Source organism: Leptonotus elevatus, chromosome 19, assembly GCF_054856555.1.
Source record: "Leptonotus elevatus isolate MCC_2025b chromosome 19, RoL_Lele_1.0, whole genome shotgun sequence".
Taxonomy (NCBI): domain Eukaryota; kingdom Metazoa; phylum Chordata; class Actinopteri; order Syngnathiformes; family Syngnathidae; genus Leptonotus; species Leptonotus elevatus.
The window spans coordinates 4,635,819-4,651,141 of NC_141257.1; the positions used below are offsets into that span (position 1 = coordinate 4,635,819).

Consider the following 15,323-nt stretch of genomic DNA (forward strand, 5'->3'; position numbering starts at 1 on the left):
CGGTAACCTCACAAAAAACAACCCATGATGCACGCATGCAAGTGGGTTACCAAGACTACTCGGGCTGGATTTACACCATGTGGTTCAAGTTCCGCAATTCCAGTTTTTGGAGCAAAATTACAACCATAGAACCTTAAGAGAAAAACAAGATAAGAATCAGGCCTCTTCTAACGGTGGATTGAAATCCGATATGAACTGGATATCTGCCAATGCGACTGCGCCATGTAGGACAGAATTAGCCTGTCAGTCACTGTCATCAAAACACAGGTGTAGAGACACACCACAAAAAAAAAAACACGCACAGAAAATAAAAACGACAACAAAATAAAGCATGCACCATTATATAAGATATGTTAAGAGTCATTAAAATATTAGCCAGGAAACTTATTGCAGACTGGGTACAACCTCAACCAGTATTTCTGGGTGCGAACACCATGCATAGAAGTTCACACTTCATCATACACGTTGTGTACAGCAAACACCGAATAGTGACAAAAAAAAACATAACCACACAAAAATTACAATAAAATAAAAGTAATCCGAATTAGAACGCGTTTCTCCCATTTCAGGGCACACGGCAGCCGTTGAATGAGCTGAACTGAACAAAATGAAGATGTTTGGGGAAAAGTCACACAATAGGCCCTTTGTGCAAACTGCAAGCTTGCTCGCTGGCTGCACATCTTGTGAGATGATGTCAAGGAAATACAATGAATGTGTGTGCAATGCACCTGTGAACGACACGAAATGCTCATGAAAACTCTCAGTTGTAGGAGTGTGTCTGTTAAACTGTGTGTAGCAAGAAAGCATTAAGAATAATTTTCATTATTCAGGGAGGGCATCCTGAAGAGGATGGAAAATTCCTGGGACAGGAGGCTCTGCCGGGGGAAGGAAGGGCAAGGCTATGTGACACACACACAAACACACACGCACACACACACACACACACACACAGGCGTGCTTTCACGCACTCACACTGTGACGCCAAGAGCCATCTTGAAAGCGTGTGAACCGGAAATGGACGCCTGTCTTGCCGTAGCCGGCAGATGGATTCGCAAAGTTCAGAGAGAGCCAACCTGCAGACGTTCCCAGCCGCGTTCCCGCCTCTGCTGCGGAAGTCTGCGCCCCGGTCTCCGGCATCCTGGAGACATTGCTCACCCTCCTTCCACAGCAAAACATGCCTGTCACTATGGGTGTGTGTTTTGGATAATATAACTTCCACTGTACTTGTAAAAAGATAAATGGTCTAAGATAACCTGGGGTAACCTGCGTTTGGAGGGAAGGCTGGGAGCCTGCAAAGTCAACACAAGCTGCTCTGACCTAAGCAAAACAGGCCAGTCAGCTGATCTAAAACACACACACGCGCACACACACACAGGCTCATGCGCTCTCATGACTGCAATACAATTAAAATAACAACAAGAACAAGTGCAGGAACGATTCGGCAAGGTATTGACCGTGTGGATGCATTTTGAACCTCTGAAGTGGCTCGGGAGCACCTACGTGTTGGTCGGAGGCCTCGATGGGGCTGAGAACTGGCGAGCCGGTTGGACTGCAGAGCTCGGGGAAAGGGTTGGGGATTGCAGGCAGAGAAGCGGGACGCAGATGCTGCTCCTCCCGCAGGCACCTGCAGGGGGAGACACACGCGCACATTCGCTCAGGTCTCTCGTCTTAGCTGACCAAATGAAAGCACTGAGCGAGAAAACGCAAGGTCATGGAGCACTCCCACTACCTTTTTATTGGCCTTCCACATCCCGCAACATACATCTTTTTGTAATGCAAATGTTAAAGCCATTCTTTCATACAAGTAATCATTTTAGTCATAAAACTTCATCAGAGTGTGGTTTGTAAATTGACTGCATTTACAGATGTAGGAACAACTGTTTGAACAGTATTCAATAAGCAACTGTTTGACTGCACTACTTCAGTTGTATAGTCTAAGAAGACAACAATACTCAGTTTTGAGTTAATTTAGTTTGCTCAAGCAAATTTCCCTTCGTTTCCTTCCGGCAATCGCGATGTCCGTCGATGTTAAAACGAAGAGCGCCCAAGGAGACTGCCCGTGTGTTTCTACCTGACGGCCTGGATGTGCATCGGCTGAGAGTGCCGCAGCCTCTCCCTGGCGGGTACGGAGGGGGGCGTGTGACGTCGGACGGCCGGGCCGTGTCTGACGAAGGGAACGTGCATAAGGTGATGGTGGTGGGGCTCGTGGCCGTTGTTGAGAATGAGTGCTGTGTCCGCCGCCGTAGAGTACACGCTCTCCATGGAGGAGTTCATCTCGTTGACGAGCTTCTCCAGATCCACGTCGTCATCTGTGAGAGAAGTGCGACAAGGAATTGTGAGTGACACTGAAAGTTGAGCTGCAGGTGTCCACCAGCTGTTATCTATCCATTTTCTATAGCGCTTGTACTTTTTCGGATTATAGGTGAGCTGGAGCCTCCCTCGGGTAGTAACTTTGCGAGAGGTGGGGTAGGCCTCTATAAAAGGAAGGCCATAGCTGTAAATGTGTAATCCCAGCCTCAGATCTGTGAGACAGACATGCAGTCACTGTAATGACTGTGGTTTGGATTGGATGGTGGGGTCATTGTGCTATGATATCTTATTTTGTCATCTAGGCCTTTATTCTGTCATACAGAATTGTGCCTTGCCCTGGAGCTGAAATTTCTGACTGACACTTTTGTCAGTACGTGGCTAGAGGTTCCTTAGCCGGGGTTTTCTCTCAGCATGTCGAGATTTCCTATCCCTTTTCTTCCATGCAAGCTGTTCTTCTGTGTTCGAGGTCGCTTCCATGCATCCAGCCCTGCACAATCGAAGTTTCTCAGTCACGTGTTTTTTTCTAGACCGTCTGAATCGTATTTTTGTATATAGACTCTCTGCTTCCCCGTGTCTTGTCTACGTTTGTGTCCTAATTCCACACCTTGTGACATTCCCTCTTGAAATATAAAGTCTTTAAAATCAGAGAAGCAGAACCTACGGCAGGGCAACGGAGAACCTGTGAGATCATTTTAGTCGGTCCAACGAGCAAATGCAAAAGGAGAGAAAAAAAAAGACTCATAAATAACGTTACTAAAAACCTTTACATGTACCCAAATCATCACCTGTTAAAGTGAAGAGACAAAAACAATTATACTGTTTATTCTTAGTCCGAATATAACTGATTTTATAGCATCTACATTTTTAGCAGCACATTTGTGTGAAACTATGAAAGCAATTTGCTTTGGGATCTGTGAAGGAGAAGTGTCTCATTCAACATCACAACCTTGTGACTACTACAACTATGTGACTCCTTCACCCACAGGCAAATCAACCAAGCCAAACATCAAAAATGGGTTTATTCAAATAAATATTTCGCACATTAAATCCAGACACAAAACATACCTTTAATCATAAACTAAAATGTTCATATCTTCTTTCATATTCACATTTTGCCATCAAACTCAAATGTTTTCAGTCAGGAAAAAAATTAATAAAGGAATTTGAATCACTGTTCTAATACTCTTGGAGTGGAGCAGACGAACAGAAACCGCTCTAATAATGCCAGTTCTATGTTAGGACCAGACTAAAAGCCTACATGAAGGCAACCAATACGTTTTTTAATGTCCGAGGCCCTTTTGACCGATGGGTGTCCCAAACCAACACCGCACAGAATTCCTGACATTCCTATTGGTGGGAAAAAATTACAGCAATCTGGGAGCGCTCAGGAGCCTGAGTGTACCGAGTGCTCACAATAAAGTAGAACACCAACACACTTGTGCACATACACAGAGGGCAGCCGAGGACACGGTGTACAATATGCAGTGCTGAAGTGCATGTAATTATACAGCAGAATCAAAAATGTACAACATCTGCAGTCCGAGTGCGCCTGAAGAGTGTGTGTGTGTGTGTGTGTGTGTTGGGGGGGGGGCAAAAAGCCGCTCTGTACTCAGAACAGCAGGGCGTCAGCTCAGCTCGGATCACAAAGAGGTATGCATGACAAACGCGGAGGGTAAGTAGAGGACACAAGGTCATGTGATGTTCAAGAGTGGGACATGGGTTATGAGGTGAAGGGCTGACGAGGATAGTAAGGGATGGCTATTATGTAAAGCTCGGGATGGATGCTTGTGTTATCATCCCCTGCTGACAGTTTTATACGCAAGGCAAGTTCAGTTTTGCGGGCATGTGAGGCAAGTCACAATGCCAACAGAATACTGATTTTGTTTTCATGTGAAAAACAAATGGCAGCGAGCAGCTCAACTGTTTGAAATAGTGACCGTATAGTAGGGCTCAACGTCTTTCAGTGGAGCTAGCAAGACAATCTCTAAGTGAAATTTAAAAACCTCTGGTACTTTAAAAAAAATAAAAAAAAATGGGTCTGACAGCTGCTTCAGTTGCAACATCACTTTTGCAATTTGGCCCGATGAGCCAGATGCTATAGTAGGATAATGATAGTATCATTGCCATTCATCTACCTCCTCCTATTGCTGGCTTGGCCCACACTACACTTTTGGTTTCAACCATGGAACATATGGCATACAAAAGGTTTTCTCTCCCCTTTTTTTCTCCGTAGATGTCCAGGAAATGCAGCCTCCGTCTGGCCGGCATCTGGCTACAAAAGCTCCTGTGCAAGCGCGGCCAGGACATTCCAGTGAGATCCCAGGATACAGTGAATGAGTGCTCTCTGTCCCTGGCAGAGACACCCTGCAATCATTGATGGGCAAACTCAGAGGTCAGAGGAGCACTGATATGAGCTTTGACCTCAGCTAACTTGTGCAAGATAAGACCGAATGGCTCGTGCGTTCCATCCGATGCGATCCATAAAAATCGGAATGGACCTCCAAAACCCCTTTGCCGCCATGGCCAAGAACACACCATATACAGTGGAATTGTGAGATGTTATTCATACTTAACTTGTTTACATCAAAACAAAACAGTGGCTTGATGACTCTGTTATCTCAATAACTACCAAAAAAGTGTATTTCCTTTCTGAACTCTGCGAATTCTACGAAGAAACTTAATATTCTATCAATTAAACATGAACTGCGTTGAACAAAAAAAAGACCTCGCTTATGAAAGACAGCAGAGCCTAAGGCAAAGTTACATTATACAGCCGAATGAGCAAGCTGATGTAATCATGCAAATGCAAACTACTTATAGTTTTCCTAAGAGATTACTTGGATAAGATATTTGGAAAAAAATGTGAATAGTTTAATTTGTGAATAGGTGGGGGGGTTATTGTACTGAACCACCTTTTTTTTCTTCCTGATGGGATAAGAGATGCATCTATTTTAATAACAGGCACACTATAATTGATTACAGCATGAGATCTATTGGTTTGTATTTTAATTGTGGAAGGCATTTTCTGCCTTTCATTATGAAACCACTTTGGTTATTAGCACCTTTGTACCCCTGATCTCTGTCCCACTTTCTCCAACATGTCCCCTCAGATGATCTGACCTACAAGGCCTACAGTATATAAACACTCCTATCCTAGTCACGGTCCTCTCTCTGGGCCATGTTTACAACACTCTTGCACAAAGCATGACGAGCACACATCGGCAAATTGGAGGGAAGAAGAGGCGTACGATTTACAACGTCTCCTCAGCTTCCAGGAATTTCCACGATGACTGAAGGGATTTCTGAGAACGTGGCGCCGGCAGCAGATTTTACCATGTGTGTGAACGTGTTCAAGAGGTCATCGGTTAGGGGGAAAAAAATGGTGAGCGAGGGAGATAGAATTTAATATTTGTCTAAAAGCTCTACATCTGGACAGCAGAGCTTGCAATGATGAAGGAAGACAATGTCCTAGATGAAGACGAAGATAGACAAAGGGGCTACAGGAAGGTGGGGAGAACTTTTGTGACCAAGAAGGTTTGGCAGCAAAAAGATTCCACAAATTAACATAGGGAGGAAATGGAAGGGGCAATTGTCAGAAGGTGAAACATGTCATCCATCATCCATAGCATGATGTCAGCGATGGACAATTTGCTGTGTAATTTAATTTCTTCAATAGACAGGACAGGAGAGTTACCATGGTGATGTGGCAACTTTGGATGGGCCGAGCGCTGAAAGCCTGGAACAATCAGCTCCTCAGGCCTGCGAGAGGAACTGCGGTCCATGCCCTCCTGCCAAATAAACAAAACAGGCAGAACAAAAAAAGAAAGATGTTTTTGAACTGAGCGTGTCACAAAAGGCCATGCAGTGGTGTTGGATGTCATGATATTTAAGTGAAGCAAAACGCAGTGGGTTATTTTCACAGCGCGCAAGACAATAGACGGGTTCACGCCTCCGCTCTGCTCTCGAGGAACACCGAGTGACACACAGGCGATACTTTGACCCTGTGAGCACTGTGACTTTGTGACCCCTGACCTCTCTTCTCTCGGTCTGCCTGTCACGCACAAACGCATGCGCGCACACACTTGCTTCAAAAACGCCGCATATGACACTCACTCCAGGCAGATCAATCACTCTCTGAGCACACTTCAACCATCACTCATAGTCAAGTTCCTCATGCATTGGGTAATTCGACGCAACCGCCAGCCTTGGAAGCTGAAGAGTGAAGGGAGGGAAGAGGGCCAAACAACAGAAAAATGCATCTCTACGTTTCGTGGAAATGCATAACGCAGGAGAATTGTTCCCAGGAATTGCTCGTGGCCAGATGTCCTGCTGCGGGTGCGCGCACAAACGCGTGCGTGTGGGATGCTTCGAAAACATCCATAAATGCCCAAAGTGCGATTTATAGCTCCGAGAAAGGCAACTTGACGAGCCTGCCAGTTGGATGCAGGACGTCGGCGGGCTTGAGCCAACGCTCTCTGTCAGAGCCAGCTCAGGACCTCTGAAATTGAAATTAACTGAATGTAGAACCGTGCAATTGTGCACGTACGGCATAAAAGACATTTTGACGAGCACAAACTTTCACTGAATAAATAAATCCTAAACCTGCACATGGGACGACTTGCAAAATAAACTGCAAACCGTAAGATCAACGACAAAAACATCACAATTGGTGAATCCCTACAACAACATCTCATTCGATTTTTTTTATTGAGCAACAATAGTGACGCCAACAACAGCGATGCAGACATAAAATGAACATGAAGGTGCTCACACTGAACTAATGCGCTAAACTGCCAACTGGAGCTGGAGACATCACTCACTAGGACACACCCTTTTAAGTCACACGACGTCAACACGCAAATACAGTACTGAAGAGTGCGTGTAACGTTCGGCTTATGTGATTATTTACATTCTCTTTGATTACGTTTTAATATGCTTATACTGTATTCCAATACACTGGTATTTTTCTTCATTAAAAAGTCCCCGAAAAATAGATTAATGATATTTCATTTCGATGGGGAAAACTAATTGAATATACAGTACAAGTAAACCGAGTTGAGCTGAGTGAGCTTGGTCACGGAACAAATTAAACTTGTAATTGAAGGCGCCATTGTAATACGACAGCCAGTCTCTCTCTTAAAAGGACAAAAGGTCCATCCACTCCAACACACATCTAATCAGTTCTACTTTCACTCGGCAGACCAACTGCTGTACTTACTTGGGAGCATAACCACAAGACCGAGCGCAAAGTGTTGCCCGGGCGACTAATGCACACAGCCGCTAACCTCTGACCTCAGAGGAGGGGAAGAAAGAGGGAATTGTAGTCCGAGCTCTGGGACAGATCACACATGTTCGACGCTGCTGGCACTCGGGGAGACTCTTGAGCGAGGCGACGCGGTGCTGGGTTTGTTCGTTCCTTCGTCGTTTCCGCCCTTCGGACCCTGTTCAGGCCATAACTCAGCCGAGCTTGCAGTGCGAGCGATGTGGTTTTGCGTGCACATTTACGAGCGCGTTTGCACACGAAGACGGCAGTTGATTGACGCCTCCAAAGCCTCGATCCAAAGTTCTCACTATGACAGACAAGACACTTATCCTTGAGGAAGACACACCTGGAATGCGGCCCAGACTACCAAAACAAGCCTGCAGTAATGTTCTTTATAGTGTTAGGTAAGTACGTTTAAAAAAAATAATAAAAAAAATAAAAAAAGAAGGAAAAAAAACAGTCTTATCAATACACACTAATTGTGCGGTCACAGCCTACACAGAGACTCCAAGGGGTGGAATGAATGTGTGCCATGCTGTGTCATGTCAGCCTTTACATAAAACGTGCACACACACACACACACACATAGCAATGTTGCGACCCACTTCTCTCCCTCAGACTACCAAGCTGCCCCCCCCCCCCCCCCACTAGATGCAGGCTGGAGGAATGTTGCTCTCGGCGGGGATTCAATTGACTATTCACTGCAGCCTTACTGGTGCAGAACTGGAACTTTCCTGGAAGCTAACACGAACCAATCTCATTTAATGACCCCTCAAACAGGCTCAGCTGTTAGCAGTGACCTTCCATTTATGAAAGGGAGAAAATAGTGAGAAGCTCCGCCACCTCTTTCAAAACCGACAAACGCGAGCTTTCGGGCCCGTCGCATAACAAAGCTGCAAGCTTGTTTTTGTTGTTGTGCCCTCTATTTATAGACGCTCGCCATGCTCCTTAGAGAAATTCTTTGCATTACTGGTGGTTGAAGTGGAGAAAATCCTGCAGTCGAGAAACAAAAGGCTCATTCTGCAGGAATTGGACATTGGAAGTGGGTCTGATATGTTGGGAAAAACTCATTGGTAAGTAAGAGGACTCTCCCAATCACGCTGGCACACATACGGATACAGATAAACGCACATGCATTGGGGTAACCCAGAAATTGGGATTTAAAGAGGAAGTCCACCCATCCATCCATTTTCTTAACCGCTTATTCCTCAGTAGGGTCGCGGGTCAACCCAAAAAATGTTCTTTACAATAGTGTTGTATGTGCCCCCACTAGTCAAAAACCCCACATTCTGATTAATATTGTGTTTGTTGAATATGAGTAAATCAGTAGAATCCAATAGTTGTTATCCATCGCAAGGGGCGGCCATTTTGTGTTTTGTTTGTCGTGTCTTTTGTCAATGGGCGGCCATTTAGTGTTTTGTTTATCATGTCTTTTGTCAATTTGGTCATGTGACATTCACAAGCTGAGCTGTGACTGGCCGTTCGTGACCCGAGCCCTGTCGACAGCAAGAGGCAAAATGGCCGCCCCCTAAGATGGATAAAAACGGGTGGATTTTGCTGCTCGACTCATATTCCACAAACACGTTATTAAATCAGAATGCCGTGTTTAGACTAGTGGTGGCACATAGAACATATTAGTGTAAATACATTTTTGGGGTTGACTTCCCTTTTAAAGGAGTATTTATCATTTTAGCAGTGTATGAAATTAAAGTGACATCCTTTTTCCAATCCATCATTACACCTTGGCTTCCAAACAAAAGCCAATCCTGTGACGCCACAATCTCACGTGTTGCATTTACGGTAGAACCTTATACCTCAGCTCTAGTGTCTTTTCCACTGATCTACTCGACCTCCGATGCGGTAATTTAACGGAATCGAGTGTGAAAGTAGCTATTGATCTAAACATTTATTGTTCTCGTCGTTTCCTACTTAACTCATGATACACTCACCTGATAGTTTGAGTGACACAGGAAGTAGTCAGGGCCTCCCGCTAAGGCCATTTTGTTGGTTCAGCAGCCCCCTTAGAAGGGAATGACACCCACTAGTGTCAGCAGCACCCTGCACAGAAGCCAAGATTTGCATTACATTTAAATCAAACAGACAGGAAGCAGAATAATACAAGGAGTGATCCATTGAGAGATAATGTGAGAAAAAAGGGGCCTCTTAAAATAGCCCTGTCTTTCCAGGTGAGGGATTTGTGCTTAACACTGAGCAGAGTGCTGTGTGTTTGGCATATGCTTAAAAGAAAGACGACGGGAACCATACCCAACACCCCGCTCGCTCTCAAAGAGAAAACAAAGTCCGCATGTGCAAGTGAAGGCGCATGCATGGATGAACATGTGCACACCAAATCCAAAGTAAACACAGCCATTGTGTGCGACGCACACACAAGTCAGTTTCTAAACAATGCCCTGGGCTTAAGACTAAATAAGAACCAACCTCCCCCTCCTTTCCCCGTCACCCCCTCGACAGCAACACATGACCACTCACCACCTGCAGACCGCATGGCAAGGCAAAGGGGGAAGGTGGTGGGAGGGGTGTGTGTAGAAAAAAAAAAGGGGGGGGGGGGGTGGGGGTTGTGCCGTCGGAGGGAATTTAAAATCGGAGAGGGCTATTTTAACTGCACTGTGTAGCATTATCTGTTTCGAGTAAGGAGGGGGCAAGTTGTGAGTACGTGAGAGGTTGTGTTTGGAAAGATGATATGCACACACGTACACACATGTACGCACGAGCCGTCTGAAGCAGTGTTGGATTTATACACTTTTTAATGGCAGTTGCAGTTGGCCTGAATTTCTAGTGTGTCAACGAATAAATACTAAAGCCGAGGAGAAAATGAAAATGGAAAAACATCAACACGATCCAAATAAAGTCATAAAAATATATGATAGACAAAATAATCCCAAAATGCGTGGAACCTTGGTTTCCGTGATTACTCCATGCCAGAAAATCTGATTTAAACCAAATCCTGTGAAAACCAAAGCACTATTTCCCATAGGAAATAATGCAAATGCAATAAATCCATTCCAGTCATACAGAAATTGTAGAAAATAACATTTTGAGAAAACAATGTGAAACAAATATAAATAAATAACTAATGAAATTGTATTGCATTTTATTAAATGTAATATCAACATTTAAGCCAATGCGGCATGAAAATAAATGTATTGGAATAAGTTGCAACAAGAATTCCACATGTATTAAATACTAGTAACATTAAACTTATGGGAATAAACTAAATAAAAACTAAATACAATTTAAAAAAAATATATTTTCCAAGAAAAACTTTCATGAGAGTTACGTTTTACTTTAATGAGAATTAACGAGAAAAAATGTTTTTATGCAAGAAAAGGTGTGGGATTATTTTTATGTTTCAACCAGGATAGAAATTTACACAATTAACAGTAACACAGATTTCTTCCAAGAGGCAAGGCTTGCCAAACTCGGATTATTGCATTATATATATTTTTTATTATTATTTTTACATTCACCCGTTATATGTATGCCTCCATTCAACTTTTTTATTTTTCAGTGTGGTCCTGATACTCCTTTGTACTGATGTCCCCATGACGGCAGTTGGGGGAATCTATTCCCTCCCACACGTCCGATCTTACGTCCAAAACTAATGGAAACCTGGCACACTTTAAGAGCATCCACCTCATGAACAAGATTTTCTCTGAACTCAAGAAAGCTCAAGTTGTAAAACGGATACTTCTCCAGCAAACACAACAAATCTTTGGGGGGGGGGGGGGGGGGACAGACATCCGCAGATTCCGCGTACGCGAGTGTGCACGCACTGAACTCTCACTAGCTCCTCTCACTTGCTCGCTTGGCACTGCTTCTTGCTCTCTCCCAGCGGGTCGCCATTGTACATGTCATTATATAACGGATATCAGATGCTTCAAACAATATCTCCTCCTCCTTCTCAGCCTTTTCGTGCACCCCACCAATTACTGCTTCCACCGGGGCTCTGCTGCTATCTTTAGGTCGCTCTCTGCTCAGTGGGAACGCGTGTTTGCTCATAGCCAACTGATAATTGCAGACTTTGGAAGCTGATTGCGTTTTTCAAGAACCAAAAAAAACATAATACGCCAGCATGGGTCTCGTCAGGCTGCAGCCAAGTGAGTATCTCATGGATTAACTCCAGAGGGGGTTACCATGGAAAAGATGACTATTGATCAGGATGTGGTACTTTGCACCGGGACGAAATGTCACCGTTCGGGATGACGGCATGGCTTAAGTCAACACCGTTAGTAAAAGGATGGAATGTCCACGAGAAATCCGCTTGCGCGCCAACATCAACGCAACGTTAACGCAGCTTTAATACTTAACAAAAGTATGTCATCTTCTCAAACTCTATTTCTAAAGTCTAAAATGGATGAGCTGACTAAACAGTGCAATTGGCATTATTGTGCAAGAGCCACAAACTTATCTTTATGGCTTTACAGCTATCTTTTTTTTTTTTTTTAACAAAACTGGTTTAATAAAAGGTATCAATCTTCAGTTGTTTAAAAAAAAAACAGACTAAATGCTGAGGCGACGTAATGCTGAACGGCTCCCACATAGTTTGAGGAGAGGCGGAGTTTTATAACACTTCTCAAGACAGTTGAGCGTTCAAGAGAGTTAGTGGATTCATGTGCATCACATTTAACTGTTTTTAGGTTTTAATGTACCCCAGTTACTTCTTTCTTTTTACACTTGTATGACGATTAACGGTGTTTATATGTAACATTTCCTGCGCAGGTGTCAGAACAGGACAACGGAACACATTTTCATCAGTTCCTATGAGGAAAACAGTTTCAAACAGAACTCAACAAAGGGATTGCATTCAACCTTTAGGGCTCCACTGTATATCTCACATGTTGCTGCAAAGGCTTATGAGTCTGTTGACACCAATCAAGCGGCTGGCCAAAAGGGCGAGCCGCACCGCTAATAGGCTTTGAAAGTGAAGCCAAAGCTCAGAGTGCTTGACATTTGCTGACATTTGTGGTTCCTTGTGAAGAGAATGGGACTAATTCAGCTTTACTGGGCCGAACGGGGGAGATCCTGAGAATTAAATGGGCCGTGGGGGCACTTAATAATGCCACACGTGCGGCTGCCAGATCGAGTATGCCGAGAGAGGTTGTTATTGTTTCACCTGTTGTTTCATTTCTGAGCAGGATGACGCAAAAAACAAATGGTATACGATAACAAAAAACCAACTTGAATGAAATGATACAATTACAGTACTGTTGTATGTAAAATTACAACTCATTGCATGATACACAAACCATAAACTGTACCATATTAAAACAAAATTGCAAAACAAAATTGCAATCCAAATGAATCCAATCTAACCAAATCAAATCATTCCACTTTCAAACCGAACCATTCTTTAATTGTATTGCACCCCATGCATCGAATCGTCTTTTATTGGAGAGATGCACACCCCGATTTTTACGGGAAGAAAAGGCTGCCTGGTTTGTCTTTAGTACAGTGATTCTCAAAGTGTGTTACGCGTACCATTTATGCAATGCAGACTCCCTCTAGTGGTACGTAAAGGAATCACCCAATGTTGAAATTGTGGATTTAATGTGGCTTTAACTTTTTAAGTACAGTACATTGACTAAGTACTGTTAAATTGCATTTAACTTTTACATGCGCTTATTATTTAAGTACCGTTTTTTTTTAATCGCCTATATTTAAGCACAGAGTTAATATAATGTATAGTGTATACTTTTTAGGAATAAAACCTCCACCTCATTTTGATGGCCACAGGCCTACTACTACCTTACTAGATTTGAATGCTGTTCATGATAGCAGTACTTGTACAGCTAAGTATTTTTGACCTGGTGTAAAAACTTTGGTCTATAAAGGTTACATTTTATGCCCAATTTGAGTCATATCCACGTGTGTTTTGTGCCACTTAATCCAAGTAAAGCCAAGTAGTATGAGCCACTGTAATGTTTGCATTGGTCTCCTTAGCGACAACTGCACAAGTTGCGACATCCGCCTGCACCTGCACTATTACTTGTTAAATTGGACAACCTTTCAGAGCCTCAAGTTAAGCCTTAATGTCAACTGATCTTAAACATACCGTAATGCAATGTGAAGGCGGTTATGTGGGTATTGTGCAGAGATTAGCCTACATTGCATGCTTACAAAAGACGTTGTGTGTGTAGAGTTTCTATACAGGGCATCCCTCAAGTCTGTTGACGTGAGCTATTGAATCAAGTTCAGGTGAGCTTGCAAAGTAGGTTAACCATTGCCTCACAAATGATGAAAATCATATTAAACGTACTCTAATTGAACAAAAAAAAGTAAGTGAAAATGTCCCTTCCTGAAAATGTGCATTATTCCAAATATACCCAGACTTAAGATATGATGAGCATGTTTGGTTGGCATGATTTATTAATACTTATAACAATGGTTTAAATACATAATATACTTGACATTGAGTTTCGGAAAATGCATGTGCACTTTGAACCTTATTAAAAGGGCCAATAACAAGCCTTACTGAGTGTATAAGCCCAATTCTTCCTATTGAAAATATATTTATTCAACTACAAATGATGTATGTTTGTTTATCAATCTCTGCCAGTGATGTATAGTGACAGGCAGAACAAGTAAATGTGTTTCCACCAGATGACAGAAGGTAAAATTCACTTTTATATTCACCTGTTGCCATTCATTCAACAGGAAAACAACTTTGTGTTCAACTAAACAGACAAGTAGAAAATAAATTTAGCAAATATGCTTTGTGTTTATTTAGTGACTTGCTTTAATGTTTTCTAATGTAAAAAAACGAGTCCATAAGAGACATACAGTACAATGCATTTACATTTGCTATTTTTTGACAGCAGTCGATATTGTTGCTTTGAATGTGCAATGTCACCATTAAAGACAAATGTAAAGAAAAGTCAACTTAGAGCACTTATATGTTGCTGTTTGTCAAGTTTTGCATCTTTGGGGGCTGCATTCTCTCCCCCTCAAACGAGCTAGCTTGTGCTCATCTCGGTTGAGCTAAACATTGTAAACACAACACGTGTCTCTCCGCATTATGCAATTCTCCGTGTCATTTTAATCACAAGCACGTCGTTCCAGCCGCACGCAGCTATCTCTTCGCTTGCTAACGTGCAACATTTTCCACCTGGTTCCCTTTTTTAAACGCCACGTTACGAATTCCGAGCCCTAGCTAAGTTGCTATACGGGGTAAAGAAGTTCTTACGGTTGAGGAAAGCGTCGTGAAGCGTTGCGGCGGCGTCCGGGAAGAGCGTCGAAGGAGCCGGCGAGCCTCGAATGTCCTCCTGTGGATCTCCGCACGGTTTGCCCCCCCCCTCCCTTCTCCTCCTCGTCCTCCTCCCCACCCCAGAAAACACAAACTCTTCACCTTGTCCGCCCTCCTCCTCCTCCTCCTCCTCCTCCTCCTCCTCCTCCTCCTCCTCCTCCTCCTCCTGCCCTGCCCACCACTACCCGCCCTGAGGCGCTCTCCTCCTTGGACGCGTGAACGCGCGCGCTCACGCCTTCAGAGATCCGCGCACGCGCACTGACCTCACCAACAGCTGACGCGCCGGGGCAACGCGCGTGCACGTCAAGTCAACTCCACTCTCTCGTTTTCGTCCCCTCTCAAACAGTACAAACTTTACAGGATGAATACTGAGAGTTACGCATTTTTCAGTCGTACTAGTAGCATTAGTTGTCAACCAGTGCACTAGTAGCGCTAGTTGTCTTGTCATTGTCAACTAAACTAGTGCCCAGTTTTGCCTCACACTAC

The 15,323-nt window shown here is 43.7% G+C and overlaps 1 protein-coding gene across 3 annotated transcripts in view; it reads right to left on the minus strand.

The window, feature by feature from the left end:
- The window catches only part of LOC147157605 (growth factor receptor-bound protein 10-like), a 41,293-nt gene extending 26,373 nt beyond the window's left edge, over positions 1–14,920 (minus strand). The window contains exons 1-5 of one of the 3 annotated variants that reach the window (XM_086062535.1): positions 14,778–14,920; positions 9,523–9,631; positions 6,005–6,098; positions 2,072–2,309; positions 1,501–1,624 (exon numbers count right to left, since the gene is read on the minus strand). In XM_086062535.1, coding sequence (XP_085918661.1) covers positions 1,501–1,624; positions 2,072–2,309; positions 6,005–6,098; positions 9,523–9,573 — 507 coding nt within the window. In that variant the 5' untranslated portion in view covers positions 9,574–9,631; positions 14,778–14,920. Of the gene's footprint in view, positions 1–972; positions 1,335–1,500; positions 1,625–2,071; positions 2,310–6,004; positions 6,099–9,522; positions 9,632–14,777 lie in introns of those variants that run through there. The other 2 variants (XM_086062536.1, XM_086062537.1) reach the window with 2 other exon arrangements.
- Between the last annotated feature and the right edge of the window lie 403 nt (positions 14,921–15,323).